General features: G+C 43.0%; 1 protein-coding gene across 4 annotated transcripts; it reads right to left on the bottom strand.

Moving 5' to 3' along the window:
• Positions 1 to 241: 241 nt before the first annotated feature.
• ODR4 (odr-4 GPCR localization factor homolog) lies at positions 242 to 19168 on the bottom strand. Of its 4 annotated transcripts, none has more exons than XM_081866046.1 (14): positions 19027 to 19168; positions 17791 to 17920; positions 16731 to 16856; positions 15546 to 15641; positions 14659 to 14765; positions 13497 to 13533; positions 12960 to 13100; positions 12098 to 12193; positions 10442 to 10510; positions 8759 to 8887; positions 7065 to 7155; positions 5505 to 5690; positions 2698 to 2790; positions 242 to 633 (listed from the first exon to the last, which is right to left on the bottom strand). In XM_081866046.1, the coding sequence occupies exons 2-14, from the start codon at positions 17887 to 17889 to the stop codon at positions 566 to 568; spliced, it is 1338 nt and encodes a 445-aa protein (XP_081722172.1). In that variant the 5' UTR covers positions 17890 to 17920; positions 19027 to 19168; the 3' UTR covers positions 242 to 565. The 4 variants fall into 4 exon arrangements, with proteins under 4 accessions (XP_081722172.1, XP_081722173.1, XP_081722174.1 ...); XM_081866047.1 differs by having other exon boundaries at positions 13497 to 13529; positions 14658 to 14765; XM_081866048.1 differs by lacking the exon at positions 16731 to 16856.
• Positions 19169 to 19796: the final 628 nt, after the last annotated feature.

Genomic DNA, 19796 nt, shown 5'->3' on the forward strand with positions numbered 1-19796 from the left:
TATTCTGGCCCCTTTTGCATTTGACCTCGCACACCGTTGGCATGAAGCCCTAGGAGATTGCCAAGGCAGGAATGGGTCCCAAACCCTCTCCTAGACACCCCAGTGATGTTCACAGAAATAGGGGGAAGGGGAGAACTAAGACTCATAAGGTATTTTTTTAAGTGTCGGGCAGTTTAAAGAAGAAAGCAAACTTTGCACAATCGCACACAGCTTCAGCATTTCTAGAAAAACACAAAATAACAACTTTAACAATGGTCCTTTTAATTAGTAAGCAGAAAGGTAAGTAGACATTTGACAAATTCTTTGTGAACTTGGGAAAGTAATGTCGTATTAATCTGCCAATTGATAGTGTTGGTCTCCCACCCAACACACCCTCTTAAAAATCATACCACCTACACTATGGCATGCAGAAACAGGATAGCTGTTCTAAATAAGGATAGCTTCTGCTAATTGGCATTGTTAGGTGACACACTTGGTTGTTAAAGCAATCGGTTCTAGAAGCGTGCATCTTTAGAGGGCATCTGGGGCGGCTGGAGTTTTCAGGTTGGCTCTTAGTATCTGAAGCCTAGTCGCTGAAATAGTTGAAGGAGAAGGCTGCTGCGGATATTGCGACAGCCACTGCTATCACCACTCCTAAAAACGACAAAGGAAAGGCAAATTCAGTACGTAAAAAGGAGAACTTGATTGTCAAAAAGCAAGGAGTGGGAAAGAGATTAGCAGAGACACAATGGAAGTCCCTGAAACACAGTACTTGTTCACTAGCAACATTCAAAATATATAAGGGTTCAGATAGCCATTTCCATTCTCTTCAACGATACGCATATATTCTCAATTCCGTCACAGACAACGCAAAATATACAAAATCAACATGCCGCACAATTGCACAGATCGACTCCAGGCCCCACCTTGCTTCTCTGTGTTGGATGTAACATGTAGCTGACAAGTCTGTGCACAAAATCTAATTTCACGATTGATATATGACCTTCACCCAGCAAGCTTGAAAGGTGTGAGCATGTGGGGTGCCCCACACTTATGAGGCTGAATATGCAGAGAGGCTGACAGTTTTTACTGCCCCTGTTCAAATAAGGTCTGGAAACAGACTGAGGTTTACCAGATCTCTGCTGGCTAGGTTCAGCTTGCAGATAAAAAGATAGAGAGATAATTGACTGGACCTGGGCTAGATCTGCTCCAAATTTCAGGCACATTAACGTTACCACAAAATGTAGAAACAGGACCTTCAAAGCTGATTCACAGACACTATAAAGGTGTTGACACATATACACATCAATTACACATGACATGGAGCACATTAGGCAAGGCAGGGCAAGTGAAATCCTGTTGCTCCACCGTACATTGCAAAGGCTTTACCAGACATGTGACAATAACACTTCCTCTCTGTGCACTGACTAATCCCAGCCCCTTTCTTCAACTGCCGTTACCTTAGCTCAGGGATCTATCCGAGGCCTCTGACATGCATAACTCATTCTATCCTTTTGCACTCGGAGATTCAGGCATCACAGATATCAACCACAACCACAAAAGACTCAGATGACAGCAAGTGAGAAAGAATGGAAAAGATGAGAGACCGTAGACTTAATTTGTGTGTTTTTGTTTTTTACTTTCTCTAGTCGCTCCTATATGCCTATAATTTTATTTATACTCTGCTCTAAGGCCAACAGTCAAACAGCTGTATCAGGGCATTGCCTAGTTTGTCCTGCCACCTTGCCCCACGCTTTGAGGAATAGATGCTTGTTCCCTAACTAAAGGGACGCAGGTGGCGCTGTGGTCTAAACCACAGAGCCTAGGGCTTGCTGTTCGGAAGGTCAGCGGTTCGAATCCCCACAACGGGGTGAGCTCCCATTGTTCAGTCCCAGCTCCTGCCCACCTAGCAGTTTGGAAGCACATCAAGTGCAACTAGAGAAATAGGTACCGCTCCAGTGGGAAGGTAAATGGCATTTCTGTGCGCTGCTCTGGTTCGCCATAAGCAGCTTAGTCATGCTGCCCACATGACCCGGAAGCTGTCTGCGCACAAACGCTGGCTCCCTTGGCCTATAGAGTGAGATGAGTGCCGCAACCCCAGAGTCTTCCGCGACTGGACCTAATGGTCAGGGGTACCTTTACCTTTTACGCTAACTAAAACCACTCCCATTTTACAGTACATTCCCACACATGTCTATTCAGAACTAAGTACTGCTGGTTTCAGTGAAGGAAAGGAAGGAAGGAAATTAAAACAAATGTTCAGGTTAACACAGCAGGCATCTGAATTCTGCTGCTTTCATGAATTGTTATAATTGTGCCCCTGCTGGCATGCAGTATCCTAAAGGGGTGGCTAAGTATGTGCAAAACACTGGCAAAACAGACTGCGTTTCTGTTCTAGTAGGACCCTGTCATGCCACCCTCAGTTCTTTATACCCAATGAGGCATCACAGATAACCTTTGAAATTGGGAAGCTCAATCTGATGCACTGTAGAGAGAATGCTCATTTGGGGCGCCAATATCAACCACAACGACTGCACCTGTTTTTCATTTTCCCCTGGGTTGTATTCGGCTAAATCCTGTTCAGAGTAGAGCTTTTGAAATTAATGAATCTAAATTAGTCATGCAGATAAATGCAATAGGTCTACTCCAAGTAGGACTAGTGCTGAATACCACTCATTGCTTCCATTGGTGCAAGAGCAATTGCTGGAGCCTACCTACCTATATTTTGATGAAGCTTCAACAGAAGCACTTCTTTAGTCAACCGTTTCTCTTGCACAACATCTTGGAATTCCTTCAGGGGGGTTACTTCAACTGGTTTAAGAAAGAAGATACAAAAATGGTCTTTGTGGATTCACCCTAATCCCATTCTCACACACTTGTCTCCCCTCCTTGCCCAGTAACACATAGCCTTGTCCAAACTCTTCAGAAAACTGTAGGATCAGCTGCAAGTAAACATATGCAAAACACATGTGTGTAATTTAGTCCGAGTACAGAATACCTACAGTCACGGGTCTTACTTACACACACAGAACCACTGAAATGAGGCTTAAACCTCATATCTCAGGGTCTAAAAATGCTAGGAAGGCTTTATCTCAACAATAACGCCAGAAGCGACTCAAAAGTGACTCACAGCTACACAGCTCTGTAGAGGCCAGAAGACCTATTGCTTGAGTTCATTAGGTCTTCCACTAGATAAGAAAGAATGAGTACAGGAGAAGGGATTACCCTCGCTGAAATCTTATTTGTGTTGATCTACTCAAGAGGACTTAACCCCTTGATGGTAGCAACAGGGATTTAGCGAAGGAAATTCCTGATGCAAAACGTATTTGCTTATGCTAAAGAATAGAAAAGCATAGCAAATTCCATATCCAAACAAGTTAGGGTTTTGTTTTTGGTTTTTTTAAGTGCAAGCTAATTTATGGATTATTTATTAATTCCAACTACAAACTTCTAAAGTGAGTCAAGTTAATTTGTTTTAGGGACTGTTAAGAAAGCTAACCAGAAAAGGACAGGAGAGCACTGGAAACAGTGGGTGCGACAGCATAAGGACTGAACTATGGACCCCAAATGGAAAGTTTCAGTGGTGCCTTGGTTTACAACCATAATCCGTTCCAGAGGTCCGTTCGTAAACCAAAACAGGTTGTAACCCAAGGCACGCTTTCGCCAATGGGGCCTCAAAAAAAAGGGGGGGGGGTCGTAATCCAAAAAAATTGTTTGTAAACCAAAAAAATTGGGTAGTAATAAAACGTGCACTTCCAGGTTTGAACTGGATCGCAATCCAAAATGGTCGGAAACTAGGCTGTTCGCAAACCAAGGTACCACTGTATAAGGTAGTCAACATAATCTATACAGTATTAGAGGGCAGAATCGCCTCGTTTCAAACAACCCAAGTTTCTTTTAGCTGTTGTGTTGCCTTTTTCCTTTCCATTGTCCTTGCTTTCATGCCAGGACCATAGCCACAGGCAAGGGCTATTTTCCAAGTTTATACCCTGAATATTCAGTTTTGGTTTTACACAAAGAAAACAAGTCTTTTGCTCTTTTACCAAGTGCCAAACTAGACGTAATGCAGGAGGTTCCTGGCTGGCTCTCCAAAGAGAACTTTCTTGTTCTGATTTGGACTGGGGCTGTAGTGTTTCCCGCCGTGCTGTGGCCCTAATTCAAATACTGCCTAAGTGCAATTAGCTGCAAAAGGAAAAACATACTGCTCGGGTATCATTTTGATTGGGTCTGCAACACTGGAAGTGGAGGAGATCATTCAAAATCCCATGGTGTTGCTTTTAGGAAAAGATAGATGTTGGAAGATTCCACCCGGGACTGTTTTGGCCACATCTAGCTTGGTCTTTACTCAGAAAGGTGAATGAGAAGTTTCGGACTGAGTGCAAGGCCTAAGAAGCATTACAAGCTACTTTTAAAAAATAAATGTTATTAAATGTTATTATTTGTGGGGCCTGTAAGACAGAGCTATTCCGCCTTGCCTTCAATTTGAATTAGCCTGATCCTCTATTCTCTATTCCCTTTAGGGACACGGGTGGCGCTGTGGGTTAAACCACAGAGCCTAGGACTTGCCGAACAGAAGGTCGGCGGTTCGAATCCCCACGACGGGGTGAGCTCCCGTTGCTCGGTCCCTGCTCCTGCCAACCTAGCAGTTCAAAAGCACGTCAAAGTGCAAGTAGATAAATAGGTACCGCTCCGGCGGAAAGGTAAACGGCATTTCCGTGCGCTGCTCTGGTTCGCCAGAAGCGGCTTAATCATGCTGGCCACATGACTGTACGCCGGCTCCCTCGGCTAATAAAGCGAGATGAGCGCCACAACCCCAGAGTCGGTCACGACTGGACCTAATGGTCAGGGGTCCCTTTACCTTTTTACTATTCCCTTTTCCCTTTCCTCTTCTATGAAGAAACCCTTTCTGTGACCCCACATTTAAATTCTTCCCTGGTCTCCTTGCTGGCCCTAGTAGGACCAACTTAGCCAGTTAGCCCTGGTGACCATTCAATGTCTACTGACTGGGTGTGTTTTTTTCTTCCAAAAATGACCCCTGAATTTTTGAATTTTATCGATATTGATGCTGCATTTTATGTTGTATTCTATACTGTTTTATGCTGTTTTTAAGTCGCATTTTAATCAATGTTTTATATTTGTTGTTAGCCGCCCTGAGCCTGGTTTTTAAACCAGGAAGGGCAGAGTATAAAGAAAAAATATTATTATTATTAAAATCTTGTAGGTATTCTCTTACATTTTATGTTTAAAGTTTGGTTGTTTTGTACTGACCTTTGGCAGACCCCACCACACCAGTAAGCCCCACTACCATGTTTCCAGTAATGCCACCATTTAGACCAATATGGATGAAAGTGAATAGCCTAAACCCAACTTTCCCTCTTGCTTGGACGTCACTTGTAGAGGCTCAGGTTTGAGGCATAAAACATTTTAGGAGCCAGTGTTAAGCTCTGCTTGTTCCACAGAGGTTGAGCTTCTCAGTAATTCCTGGCAAAGCGTAATCCGCCTCTTAACTTAGTGGCTATATTTACCCCTATTCATTTCCTCAGCTGTCTGCAAATCCTCTGGTTGAACAGCTTGATCCAGCATCTCAAGGAAGCGCTCTTGGATTTCCCTGGCTGCCTCGTCTCCAAACTTATAGTCGCACAGCAACACGCTGGACCCAACGATGGGAGCAAACACTCTGCAAGGCAAGGTGTGGTACTCCCTTTCAGAATCTAAAACAGAAATATAAAATAAAATATTATTAATAAAATATTGAACACCACTAAGGGACATTGTGACTACTAGTATATACTTCAGTGTTTATGTGTTCAGGCAGCATCAGTGCTATGTCTGTATAGGTGTGTCACATGCCCTAATTACGCAATCTCAATTTTATATTAATTTAACCTGCACTGCAGGTGCTGCAAGAAGCATATGGATTACTTGGTGAGGGATCAAATCTGAAAAATGAAACATACAATATAACAATGCCACCAACTTGCATCTTTCCATAGCACTGGTGTTGACACGGAATGCATGTCTGAAAGCTCTGTTGAGGAGTTATCTGGCAGAAGGGACCGACTAGCAGCGGTGTTGCCATGGCTGTGCCAAGGGGATCTCAAGTCTGCTATCCTGCGCCACAGAGACTGATCACTCAGAACAGCCCACAAACATGGAGGAAAATATAATTTCTCAGTAAAGCTCCACAAGTTCTCTTACAAGGCTGTAAGCCTGCTGAAGCCACTGCCTGGTCTTCCAAGCTGGATTTATTCCGGGGGTGGGGAAGAGAGATTTTATATATTAGATTGTAGCCAACCAAGTTCCACTCAAAGTAGAAGCAATGAGATGAATGGACCAGTCCATTCATTTCAATGGCTCTGCTCCTAACTTTTGATACCAAGGTCAAATGATGTGCTGGAGAAGCAGTTTGCTGAGGAAGGTGGGAAGCTGCCACAAAAAAATTAACCGGGATGTTTTACTTGCTCTCCTGTATTGGGGGGGGGGGAGAAATGTCCCAAATGTCTCCCCCCTCCTGCCCCCTGTTGCTCTCCAATTCGTTTTTACTGCAGTAAACTGACAATGATTATCCGCTATTGCAGTCTGGGAAGTTTGGCTAATAAATGACAAAAAGCAAACTTGAGGGCACAGAATGCTTCGAAGAAGGGGAAATGAGCCTAAACTATTTGTTTGAACTCTAAAAAGCAAACTTAGTTGGCCCATAATATGCAAAAGCACGCACATATGTAGACAAACTATGCCACCTAAAGAGGCAACTGAAAATTGCAGGCAATTAATAATATTGCCGTTTCAATGGTGCACTGACATCTAGGTCATGCATCAGATTGTGCTGCAAGCAGTTAAGTTTGCATTCATTGCCCTCCCCCCCTCAAAAAAAAAGCAATGGGGAGAAACTAGTTTGAATAATTTGCTCGGGAAAAAACCTAGTTATTGACACATGGACTTACATGACTCCAGCCTTGTTTTCACTAATAAATAAGCACGTCCTCCTATTCCTTAGAAGGAATTCATTTTTAAAATCCAAATTCAAAAGCAATTAAAAAACAACAACTAGATATAGTCGTACAATTCCTTCCGCCCGCTCTTACTTTTCTTTCCTGGTGTTTCGTTTAAAAGCAGGTCTTCAAATAACATTTCACAACGATCAGAGAGAGTGTTTATTATATCTCTCTTCAAGGCCTGCAAAGGCAAGAACAAAAAGATACAAAGACATTCCAGCGTTTGAAGCCTCTTTCCACTGGGCAACAACTCAGGGAGGTATTAAAGGTTAAACAAGCAATATGTGAAAGCTCAGCCTGCCTTCAGGGCCGGGTAGCTGGTCCAGTTTTGGGTGAAGGGCCAAAGAATGGGTAATACAGTGGTGCCCCGCAAGACGAATGCCTCGCAAGACGAAAAACCCGCTAGACGAAAGGGTTTTCCGTTTTGGAGGCGCTTCGCAAAACGAATTTCCCTATGGGCTTGCTTCGCAAGACGAAATGTCTTGTGAGTTTTTCCGACTTTTTCCCCCTTTTCGCCTCTTTTTCTAAGCCGCTAAGCCGCTTACCCGCTAAGCCGATAAAAGCCGCTAAACCGCTAATAGCGCTAATCCACTAAGCCGTCAATGGGCTTGCTTTGCAAGACGAAAAAACCGCTAGACGAAGAGAATCGCGGAACGGATTCTTTTCGTCTTGCGAGGCACCACTGTATAGTCCTGAGATTGCATCTTCTAGAATGCCAAAGAATCCCAGAAGTGAGACTGGCAGCTGTTGAACATGTTGCAAATGCTACCTGCTTATGGTTCCTTCAAGGGAAGAAAACTGTGGCTTCTGACAGAGCAGGAAGGCAGATACTGCAAGTAAACGGAGGCATCCTTAGCATCCTCAGTTGCAGGGGCTGGAGATGGAGAGGCTGGAGGCTCCTGCTCTCACTATATTTCCCTTTATCCCAGACCATGTGAGATATGGGATGCCCTTCTGAGACATACAGAAACCCAGGAGAGGACAGCCAAACCCTGGACTCCCAAGGTGGAATGCTAATGCAATTCATTAGCTGTGGAGGATCAAACACATCTTTACAGGGGCATGAAATGTATATGGAACTGTGATCTAAATGTTGCAACTACTGTTGAAACTCAGAAGGAAATCAATAGATGAGAAGTTACTATATTTACTGTCTGATCAGAGTAGGTATGTCACGTTCAGAACAGTATAATTCATAATGGCTGTTTTGACAAAAACTGCTAAAAATTTAAATGAACGTAGGTAAGGATATACTTGTGAAACTCCTAGCTGGGAATTTCCCTTCTGAACTCTATGTAACTGTATACAGTGGTACCTCGGGTTAAGTACTTAATTCGTTCCAGAGGTCCGTTCTTAACCTGAAACTGTTCTTAAACTGAAGCACCACTTTAGCTAATGGGGCCTCCTGCTGCTGCTGCCGCGCCGCCGGAGCACGATTTCTGTTCTCATCCTGAAGCAAAGTTCTTAACCCGAGGTACTATTTCTGGGTTAGCGGAGTCTGTAACCTGAAGCGTATGTAACCTGAAGCATATGTAACCCGAGGTACCACTGTACTATACCGTTCCATTATGTTCATTTGTATGCTATTGTTCTTTTAGTTTTTACAAATTTATTCTGGATTAATGCTCAGTAGAAAACTAAACAGTTTGAGGACCTTTATGCTGAAATTGTATGATGGCAGGTTTCTGAAAACACAACAAAATCTGCTTGCTTGCTTGCTAAAATATCTGGGATGAAAGGATTAAGACCAAATCCTTCAGTAGACTGAAGGGCAGCAAAAGTACCTTAACAGCATCTTTAACTCTGGGCTTGTTATTATGGATGTAAGCTTTGCATTTTAAAGCACCTTTAAGATTTATGGAGCCGCTGCATATCTGGACTGTTGCTGTGGATCTGGCGTTTGAACTACGTGACTGAAAGAGAAAACATAAAGAAGTCTCAAGCACAGATTTCTCAATTTCTTGACCACTTTTACATTTCCAGAGTTTACAGTTTTAAAATTCTCCGGCTGTTTTATATGCTACGATGTGTTCTCACCAAAATATATTTAACCTAACCTTTTGCAACATTAAAACATGGAGCTTTCTAGTATTCACACTGCAGGCTTATTCCCTTTCCCTTCTGTAGAAGAAGATGACAGGTGTTGCTATCATTCTGAAAGTACTACTGATCAGCATTTGGGGAATAGGATATCAACAAGGGATCAGCCTACATCAGGCTTCTTCAACCTCAGCTCTCCAGATGTTTTGAGGCTACAATTCCCATCATCCTTGACCACTGGTCCTGCTAGGTAGGGATTATGGGAGTTGTAGGCCAAAAACATTGAAGGCCGAGGTTGAGGAAGCCTGGCCTACATGAACAACAGTTTTCACCAGCAATATAAATTATGATTTTAACACTCACGATTTAAGCTTCAGTCTCAGTTAAAAAACAGCCTGTCAAAATTAGATGCTCTGCTGTCACAGCCATGTTAATCTTTTGAGGATTAGCATCAAGCCACTGAGCATAAGGGCCTCTACTTTTTCATCTGGCCTCTTGGAACATCTGTACAGACCCCAACTGATTTGACTTGCAACTTCATCTCTATAGGTCGGCAACCTACAATACCTTTAGAGTAAGATTTACACCCTACAGTTTACCACAACTCTCATAATCCATAGTCAGTCAGGGATGATGTTTAGTCCAACAACACCCGGGAACCCAAGGTTGAGAAAGGCTGGCTTAGACTATAAATACTACAGTGGTGCCTCGCAAGACGAAATTAATCCATTCCGTGAGGCTCTTCGTCTAGCGGTTTCTTCGTCTTGCGAAGCAAGCCCATTGACGGCTTAGCAGATTAGCGCTATTAGCGGCTTTTAGCGGATTATCAGATCAGCTGATAAGCGGCTTAGCGGCTTAGAAAAAGGGGGGAAGGGGAAAAAAACTGCAGGAACTCGCAAGACGTTTTCGTCTTGCGAAGCAAGCCCATAGGGAAATTCGTTTTGCAAAGCACCTCCAAAACGGAAAACCCTTTCGTCTAGCGGGTTTTCCGTCTTGCGAGGCATTCGTCTTGCGGGGCACCACTGTAAACACCTGAATAGCACTTTTAGTGCTCATCACGGATGGTGAGAGATAGTAGCTACAAAGTGTTATGTGCTATATTCTGCATCTCTGCTGGAAATTCCACAATTTAGGTAGGGAATGGGAGGCTTCAACAGGGGACTTCCCAGCTTGCATTTCTTATAGCTGCTAAGATCCCAAACATCAGGCTCAAACAAGAATCCTGTGGGAATTTAAATCAGCATGGAAGAAAAGGAAATGACCTTCTCCATGGAGATATTCATAGGCCTTTACTGTTTGCCCCATGGAAGAGAGGCGGAGGCCAACAAACAGTAGATTACATAAGGCCATCGAGTGAATTCATAGAACTAAACCAGGGACTTTTCACATCACTCTCTTTTTACCATTGCAGTGGTGAATTTACTTACCAATTGCATTAAAACCCGAACATCAAGGCTCTGAGTAGCTGATGGCGTGTTTCCTCTTGCAGACTTTTTCTGTAAAGATAGTTGAAACACAGAAAATGGCAGAGAAAATAATTCATGTGTTCCATATCCAAAGATAGAATTTGGGTGTTGCGAATTTTGCAAGATAAATGTTGGATACGGTTTTTTTCGAAAACATTGCACGTTTTCTCCTAGCAGTCTTTAATTCTGCATTTGCGTGGAAGAACAAACAAAACTGCAAATTCTATCCTTGGGCTCAGCCCTCAGCAGTCAAGGCTACAAAGGACTATGGTGGTCACTCAGGACATTGGGAAGCCCTATACGCAAAATACATTTAACGATACAGTGGTGCCCCACAAGATGAATGCCTCGCAAGACCAAAAACTCGCTAGATGAAAGGGTTTTCCGTTTTTCGAGGTGCTTCGCAAGACGAATTTCCCTATGGGCTTGCTTCGCAAGACGAAACCGCTAATAGCCGTGCTTCGCAAGACGATAAAACCGCAAGACGAAGCAACTCGCGGAACGAATTAATTTCGTCTTGCGAGGCACCACTGTATAAAGCCCCAAAACATTAAGTATCCAGTTTCAGAAAATAAACACATAGACTAGGTACATCAAACTAGTGGTGAAAGAATGACCAACGCATGGAGATGCAGAATACCTTGCTGTAAAAAAGAAGTCAGATAGGAAAGAGAGTTTTTTCATTTCTTTTTAAAGACACACAAAATATAAATTGCCACAATCACAACGATCCCGAATTTCTCATCCTAGTGGGATAGCTCTTTTTCCTCCACAGGACACTGTCTCATACCAGATCAGACCACAAATCCATCTAACTCAGAACTGTCTACACTAACTACTGTAGCTTTCCAAGATCGCGGAAAGGGGTCTCTCCCAGCTCTAGCTGGAAATGTCAGAGAGTGAAGTGGGGATCTTCTGCATGAAAAGCATGCAGGCTACTACTGAGCCCTTGACTCTGGGAGATACATGAACATTCTGAAAGGAGGAACACAGTTTACCAGCTACCAAGTATAAAGGTAAAAGGTAAAGGACCCCTGGATGGTTAACACCAGTCAAAGGTGACTATGGGGTTGTGGCGCTCATCTTGCTTTCAGGCCGAGAGAGCCGGCGTTCGTCCACAGACAGCTTTCTGGGTCATGTGGCCAGAAGGACTAAACCGCTTCTGGCACAACGGAACACTGTGACGGAAACCAGAGAGCACTGAAACTCTGTTTCCTTCCTGCTGCTGCGGCTCCTATTTAACTACTTGCACTGGCATGCTTTCAAACCACTAGGTTGGCAGGAGCTGGGACAGAGCAATGGGAACGCATCCCATTGTGGGGATTCAAACCGCCAACCTTCTGATCACAGTGTGTAAAGTTCTTTTGGTCAATTGGCAAATCATTATGCATGGTTTGCTTACTACCATGTGGACAGTTAAAATACTGCTTGATCAGGAGAGACGCGTGGGTTCAGTATTTGAGACTCATTTGGCCACCTTTCCTGCAATAGCACCATTATCTTCAAAATAAAGGTGTACTCATCAAGTCAAGCTTGCTAAACTGACCACTGAAAACACATACCTCTCTAAACATTGTGACCTACGCCAGCATTAAGACTCCGTTGTTCAGCACTTACCTGCCCTTCCAGTAAGTCAGCATCTTCCTCTCTAACTTGACCATTGATCAGAAATACAGCTTCCTCTATCTGTTTGGCCCATCGTGCTAATCCATTCTTTAAAGCAGAAACAAAAGAAAAGGAGGCATATTGCGTTGCTGAACAATCCATGACTTTAATGTTCAGCCCAGTACATCTTTATTTACATGCGATCATCATGGAAGCCTGAACAACAGAGGGCTGTTCGATCATCAGACACCCTAAACTTTTAAAAAAATCACATTTGTATCCTGCCATTCCTCCAAGGCAGGGGTGGTGAACCTTTGATCCTCCAGATATTGCTGAACTAGAACTCCCATCAGCTCCAGCTAGCATGACAATGGTAAAGGCTGATGGGAGTTGTAGTTCGACAACATGTAAAGGCCCACCCTTGCTCCAATGAGTTCAGAACAGTTTAGGAAAGGCTGCATAACGGCTGATCACTGCCCACTTTTTGATTTTAGATTCCAAAATATCGTTAAAATATGTCATATGTAAACACATCTACAGAAGTGTTTATACCAGCACCTTAATATAATCTCTAAAGAAGGGCCGCTACATTCACAATGTGCTGTGTGAGGAAGTATTTTTAAAATCTGTCCTGAATCTCCAAGTGGCTTAATGGGCAGAGTACAGAAACTGTCCAGGCTCAGAAAGCAGCAAGGAAAGGCAGAATCCAACAGCCAATATATAAATACACATTAACTTAAAACATTATGATTTATTAAAATTGTATACCGCCCCTTATCTATAGATCTCAGGACAGTTCACAGCATAAATATAAAATATAAATATTAGCTTAAACGGACAAGATGTAAGTCATGCATAGCAAGCGTTCTGTTACCCTTGTGTTTTTCTCTAAGTCGTGGCTGGCCAAGGTCACTGGTAGTGGGATGTGTATATTAGCATTAATTGTGCATTCTAAAGATAGCCATGACGTGGCAAGGCCATGCTGATATTTCCAGTCTGCCGGCTTGGCTGTACTCTAAATGAAGGAGGAAACAGGAGGAAAGGAGAGGCTAAATTATTAAGGCAATAATTCAATGTTTCTTGCAGAGTCTGAACAATCTACATATGCTTACCCACATATATGTCCAGAAGGGATTCACTCTAGATTAACATGCACAGAATTGCAGTCTAAGGCAGTGTTGCCGCTGCATCTGAAGTTAAATGCTTCATGCAAGCTGCTAAGAACTGCAAGATAGAGACCGGCCCATTCCACCAAGAAAATGTATTCAGCAGACTCTCTTGAAGTGCATGAGAGATAGTCTATTGAGTACAGCAATAGCTTTAGGGAATCCTCCAATCATTGCAAAATAGTTCCCTGCCAAATTAGGCCTAAAGTTAACAACATCGTCTCCTACAAACAAACACAACTTACCTTTGGATCTTGTACATCATAAGTGCGGCAAAGCATTCGTTCCAAATTGAGGAATAATAACCAAGTGTGCTTAAAGGATGTTATTTAAAAAGCACTTGTAAAAAGGAGTCATTTTCCAACCGTTCCTTTATGTCATGGCAATGTCTGTATTCCCAGCTGTGGCTAAACACTAGCTAACTTTCCAGCAGTAGGAGAATAACCATGTATTCTAAGCGGTAACCTGGAAGTAGCAGGATGTGTGGCAAACTTTATGCAATTATCCAAATACTTAAGGAGATGCCACGTTGATCAGAGAAGGGTCCTACTACATTTAAAGCACCCAGCCCTGTAATCCAGAAAAACCCAACAGAGCCATGTTAAATAATTTGTTCCATTTGCTTTTCATAATCAGTAACCAGATCCAATAGACAAAACTGTCCAAACCACCACTTTTGCCAGCTAAGCCTGCTGACTGCTTGGGTAGAAGGGCCGTTGGCTGTTTCCACCAGTTGCAACCAGTAGAAAGTCCCAGAATGGGGTTTTGGACACACGGGGTTTTTCTAAGAGAGGGACTGGTTTGGTCCAGGAGCTGTTAAATTGCAATCCGATTTGACTGCCATCACATAACAGCACGGGGCCTGATCTGGGCGTGATCACCGCACCACCTCCAAGCTCGCACAATTATCTGCTTCCCCCCAACCTTTCGCCCCAGCTGCTATGCGTGGCAGGGCTGCAGATGTGGCAGTGGCACAGGGGGCAGGGGAGCAAGATAAGACTGCAAGGCTGAAATCCAAACCTATCGTCTTTCTTTCAATCTTCTCATAGTGTGTAGCTCACAATGTGAACATCAAGTTAAACCCAGAAATCCATCTGTATCTACAAATACAAAATGTTGGTGAACCATGGTGTTAGTTTCCTTTGAAGCTATTGATCGTGTGCTGAGTGGCAGCACTGGCTTTGGCACACAGCATGACCAAGAACCGGATCGTCGCACAATCCTATGCAGGTTTACTCAGAAGCAAGGTGAACTGTGTTTCAATGCAGCTTAGGAATAATTGTGCATAAGACTGTAGCATGAGCTATCTAACTGAGGCAGATCAGAGGAGATAATCAAATCTATTTTACACATTAAAATGAAGGTCCCAATTTTAATGTAAACAAAAAAAAAAAAAAAAAAGGATACTTCTTTGTAGCGGAGCAAAGATGAAGAGCAACTCTGTCAGACACATCTTCTTCTGAGATGCTCCACAACCTCTTTCTAGCTACAGATTTTTCTACTGAAAACACAAGCTTGGAGAGAATTAAGAAGAGAGTTAAGACTGGTTTCTAGTTCTCATTAAAAAAGAAATAGAAAGAGTACAGGCACACACCCCACATACGAACAACTGTGCAACTGCTTTTATGGAGGTCACCACGAAATACCGTACTAGCCTGAATATAAGCCGCATCCCTCCCCCCCCCCCAATTCCAACTGTGAAATGTTAAAGTGCAGCTTATATTCGCGACCTTACAGTATGCAGCCAGGAGCACAAGGCAAACAGTGGCAGGAGCTCTGAAAAGCGGTGGCCGTCCCGTGCATAATCCTCTGTCCTCTCCCTGGCCGACAACGCAGCGTGGCTCCCTCCCCAACTTGCCCAGTATGAAGCCAGGAGCAGCGAGAAATGAAACGGCTTATATTAAGGTATTTTTTCTTTCCGCCCCCCCCCCCCCATTTTAAAGGTGCGGCTTCTATTCAGGTGCTGCTTATATTCAGGCCAATATGGTAAATAAACACTGGCATTCCCTTGCTCAGGGCTGCTGTGTAAGGGAGGGAAGGTGGCCTTCAATCGACCAGCAGCGAAGGGCGGGAGGCACCACACACACACCTATGCCATTCTGACACCATTTCTGCAGGGCACCTGAGCAATTTCCAGGGTGAGTCTCTCTCTCTCTCTCTCTCTCTCTCTCTCCTCCCTGCCCCATGCACACACCCTCTTTATGCTCCACACTTTACGCAATTTTACTGATGAGCGTGGGGGTCTATTTTATCAGATTTCAGTCCAGAGGGATGCTAGGGGTATTATCCTTTACCTTCCTTAGGGTATTTTGGATTTCTTTTGCTAGCTCTGGAGCTGCAACAGTGAAGACACCAAGGACAAGCAATCCCCCAGGAAGCATTCGTGACACCTACAAAGTCAATCAAATACAAATGACGCCACTGTTATTCAACTGACAAGTTCTGACCATGTATAACATACATTTCAATGACTGATGGGAGTTCAAACTGTGGCAGCAATCATGGTAGAAAAACAGAGCAGATAAAAATCAGCATGCCTGTGACATCTGCCAAGCCCATGAACACAACATCTACAGGACATTAATTCAGGAATGGGCAACATAAGGTCTACTGGTAGTGACCTCCTTTTGCTATTCAAGGGATACTGCCTCTCATTTGCGCAGTTACAAGGAACAGACCCGAATTCCAATACAATAATCAAGCAAAACTTTACAAGCTATAGGGATCTTGTCAATATGTCTGTGATTCTTCAATTATATATATTTTTTCCATTTACATTACTCACAGTATTCTGTCAAACTTCCACATTCTTAAGCAGTATATTAAATACCACAACACACTCTAATATGGCACAGCACCTAGCAACCGGGGCTTGAAACAGGGAAACCCAGTTTCAAATTGCTCCTCAGGGTGGCCTCAGATAAATCACAACCTCTCCCTATTACCTATGTAGGAGGGTGGGCTACAAGTTTAACAAACTAAGAAAGAAATATTCTTTCAGGATCTGTTGATAAAAGGCTGTATGTAATTTGAATAAATCGTCATCATCTTTGTCTTATTATAGTACACACATTGTCCATGCCTTCCTTAAGATAATAATGCAAGTAAAAACATCATACTTGCAATGGCCTTCCAATTTATGAAATATTCCAGTGATCATGGTGAACACCTTGTCTATGCAATATATATGTTATGATGGTTTGAAAATTGGGACCAAAAGTACAGTTAAGGCCACATCAGAAGTCAAAACAGACAGGAAGATGCCATGATATGAAGTATCAGGAATCAGCTAAGTTTACAGCTATCGCAGGTATGCATAGCATTCTAAAATTTGTGAAGGTCTACAGTTTCAGACTATAAACTACAAGAACACAGTACTTAGGAGTAGCTTAGAAACCAATTATCGAAGTGAAATAGCATTACAAGAAAAACAGCACTTTTCAGAATGAAAGCAACTGCAACAACTGAATGTTTATGACCTGGTTGGCGTGTGCTGCGATCCATTCTTCATCAATATCTGAACGACGACTTGTATTGCTTTTACTTTCCTCCTCTTTTGGAGGTGTTCGAATGGCTAGGACAACATAGTCTCTTTGCTGGGAACACTAGAAATAGGGAAGGAAGGAAGTAGCTTTGGAGAGAGAAAAGAATCCACATTCAACCCTTCAGCACTTTTACAACTGTTCATCTACCATAACACGTGTGTATATATGTATACACACAAAGAATGTTTCAAGAAGGCTAAAATCTATGCATTTCAGTGGGCCTAATTCAGTCACTTCATAAGCTCAAACTGTGAGTGGTTTCCATAATGAAACCCCTCCCCAAAACTTAGTCCCTCTCTGCGAAACATAATAGCAGCTAACAGTATATCAAATTTAACACAAGATTTGGTCGAAAATAACTTGGTTTTCAAAGTAATGCTTCTAAAATGTAAGAATAATATAATAAACCTCAAATAACCTTATTGGTTACTGTTCTGCAACAACTAACAAAAGATAGCCCTTCTAAAACTACTATTCTCCGACATTTCAAGAAGAGATCGGCTTAAATGCACAATCAATCTCAAAGTAAATCAGTGGAACAGCTCCAAAATAGCAGAAACCAGCAGGAAATTCCCCTGTGTGGACTCCATGGGGCATGTACAGAAGAGACCCTCCTGTTGGATTTTGCTTTTAAGATGCAACCCAAAACATACTTACCAACAAACAAGAATAAATTTATATCTGTGTAAACAGTAATAGAATCAAACTATTAATTGCCAGCTGGAAACACCCAGTTGTAACTTAAGAAGGAATTACTTGGTTTTAAAGCATCTATGTGGGGTCATTTGTCTTTCCATTTGGTTGGTTGTAAGTCGTGGGCAAGATACAGCAGCAACAAACTAATTTAACGTGTGATTATGATGATGATGATGATGATGATAAAACTCTATGAGCATTTATTCAGAGAAGAGGCTTCCACCACAATGATACAGAAAGCAGGGTGGGTGGATAAGGTCCCACTTGACACACACAAACACACACATAGCACACTTACCTGCCCTATCAAGAGGCCGGTGAGAAGGGCTTGCGAGTTAGTGGCGAGCTCCGACAGATACTGCCCAACAGCTTCTTCCACAAAGTAGCTCCTTCCCATTATTGCAAATGTCCCATAGCCCAGTCAGCAGCTGGCAAATGAGCAAAACACCGGAAATTAAAGGATGAAAACAGAAGCAAAGCAGGTTTCTACTCTGAGAAAGCACATATGCTCAGGACAAGCCTTTGGTTGATCTGATTTACATCCTTGTTGTTGTTTAGACGTTTAGTCGTGTCTGACTCTTCGTGACCCCAGGGACCAGAGCACGCCAGGCACTCCTGTCTTGCACTAGCTCCCGCAGTTTGGTCATACATGCTTTTGTTGTTGTTTAGTCGTTTCCGACTCTTCGTGACCCCATGGACCAGAGCACGCCAGGCACTCCTGTCTTCCACTGCCTCCCGCAGTTTGGTCAAACTCATGCTGGTAGCTTCGAGAACACTGTCCAACCATCTCGTCCTCTGTCGTCCCCTTCTATGACCTTTTAAAATGTGCTTTGGGGGGGGGGCTATTGGGTTGCTGTTTTTCTTTTTATTATGTATTTTGTATTTTTTATGTATGATTTATTTTAAGTAATATATATATATATATATATATATATATATATATATAATTATTACATATTAATATATTATATATATTAATGTATTTTTAATATTAATTTTAATATATTAATATATATATACTAATGTATTTTTAATCTTTGTTGGAAGCCACCCAGAGCGGCTGGGGAAACCCAGCCAGATGGGCGAGGTACAAATAAATTATTATTATTATTATCATTATCATCATCATAATTATTTTGTGGTTTTATATATTGATTTTATTCTGTGAACCGCCCTGAGACCCCTGGGTATAGGGAGGTATATAAATTCAATAAATAATAATAAGCCACATTCCACCAGAAAGGGCCCATATCGGTGCAGACCCACCACCCGCGTTGACCTTTTCCCTCACACCTCCGCCAGGCTTCCCCAACCATAGCTGTCCACTTTTCCCTTTTCTTGCGAGGAATCCTATTCGGAATAAGGGAATTTCCCTGAAAAAAGGGGGAAAGTTGACAGCTATGGCGCCCTCCAAGGGTTTTTATGCTGCGGCTCCCACCATCCCTGACTATTCTAGTTTCCTTCCGAGATATCTTATCTGTTGGGCACCGACATTTCTTTCTGAGGAAAAATTCCCAGGTAAGGTCCCTCTCACCTGCCCGCGTCCCACCGTCCCACTTCTTTGCCACACACTGAGGTGTCACACTGTCCGTCATCTTGAGGCGCCGCCGCCGCTCTCCTGACAGCCGGGACGCCTTTCAGTGACGCATGAAGACTCGACACACGCGCGCGCGCGCATAAGGGGGAAAAAGCTGCGCTCCGCACCCGACATATTGAGTGTGGCGGAAATAAGGCTAGAGCGCCAACCACCCCTCCTCTTTTTTGTGTCTTCGTGATTCCTTTCTACTGCTTGCATCTGCCACCTTTAATCCACTCACGTATTTAAAAAAAATAAAAATCGTTTAACCGTTTGATTCTGGCGTTTCAATAAAAGGAAGGAACTTGCCACACCCGATATGGCGGACACTCCGCTCCTAAATGCCTTTGCAGCGTTTCAATCTCTATATTTCACCATAGAAATAAGCAGGGGGGTTTTCTCCAGGAAGCCTTTGAGCAACCATAGAAGTTAAACAAAGACCGACAACTCCATTTTTCTGGAGCCCAAACTACACAGGTGCTCTTGACGCCTTTTTCTAGGCTTGACGCCTTTTTTCTAGGCTTTTAATGTTCGATGCGTTACTGTATTTTAATATTTTGTTGGAAGCCGTCCAAAGTGGCTGGGGAAGCCCATCCAGATGGGCGGGGTATAACTAATAAATTATTATTATTATTACTACTACAAAAAAGATGGATCTTGTGACTGCTGCACCAGCGTGCAGTCACAAGTTATGGCATTATATTGGCGTTGCAGGGATGCTTAGACAG

Source organism: Podarcis erhardii (assembly GCF_964252035.2).
Source record: "Podarcis erhardii genome assembly, chromosome: 6".
NCBI lineage: Eukaryota > Metazoa > Chordata > Lepidosauria > Squamata > Lacertidae > Podarcis > Podarcis erhardii.

Bases quoted from the DNA above. Each gene is read 5' to 3' on its own strand.
- ODR4 (XM_081866046.1), bottom strand. From the start codon at position 17,889: ATGGGAAGGAGCTACTTTGTGGAAGAAGCTGTTGGGCAGTATCTGTCG. The intron at 12,194-12,959 runs GTAACAGAACGC...TCTGCTTTAAAG, and splicing joins ACTTAGAGAAAAACACAAGG to AATGGATTAGCACGATGGGC. The intron at 5,691-7,064 runs GTAAGAGCGGGC...TTTCTGTTTTAG, and splicing joins CGAAACACCAGGAAAGAAAA to ATTCTGAAAGGGAGTACCAC.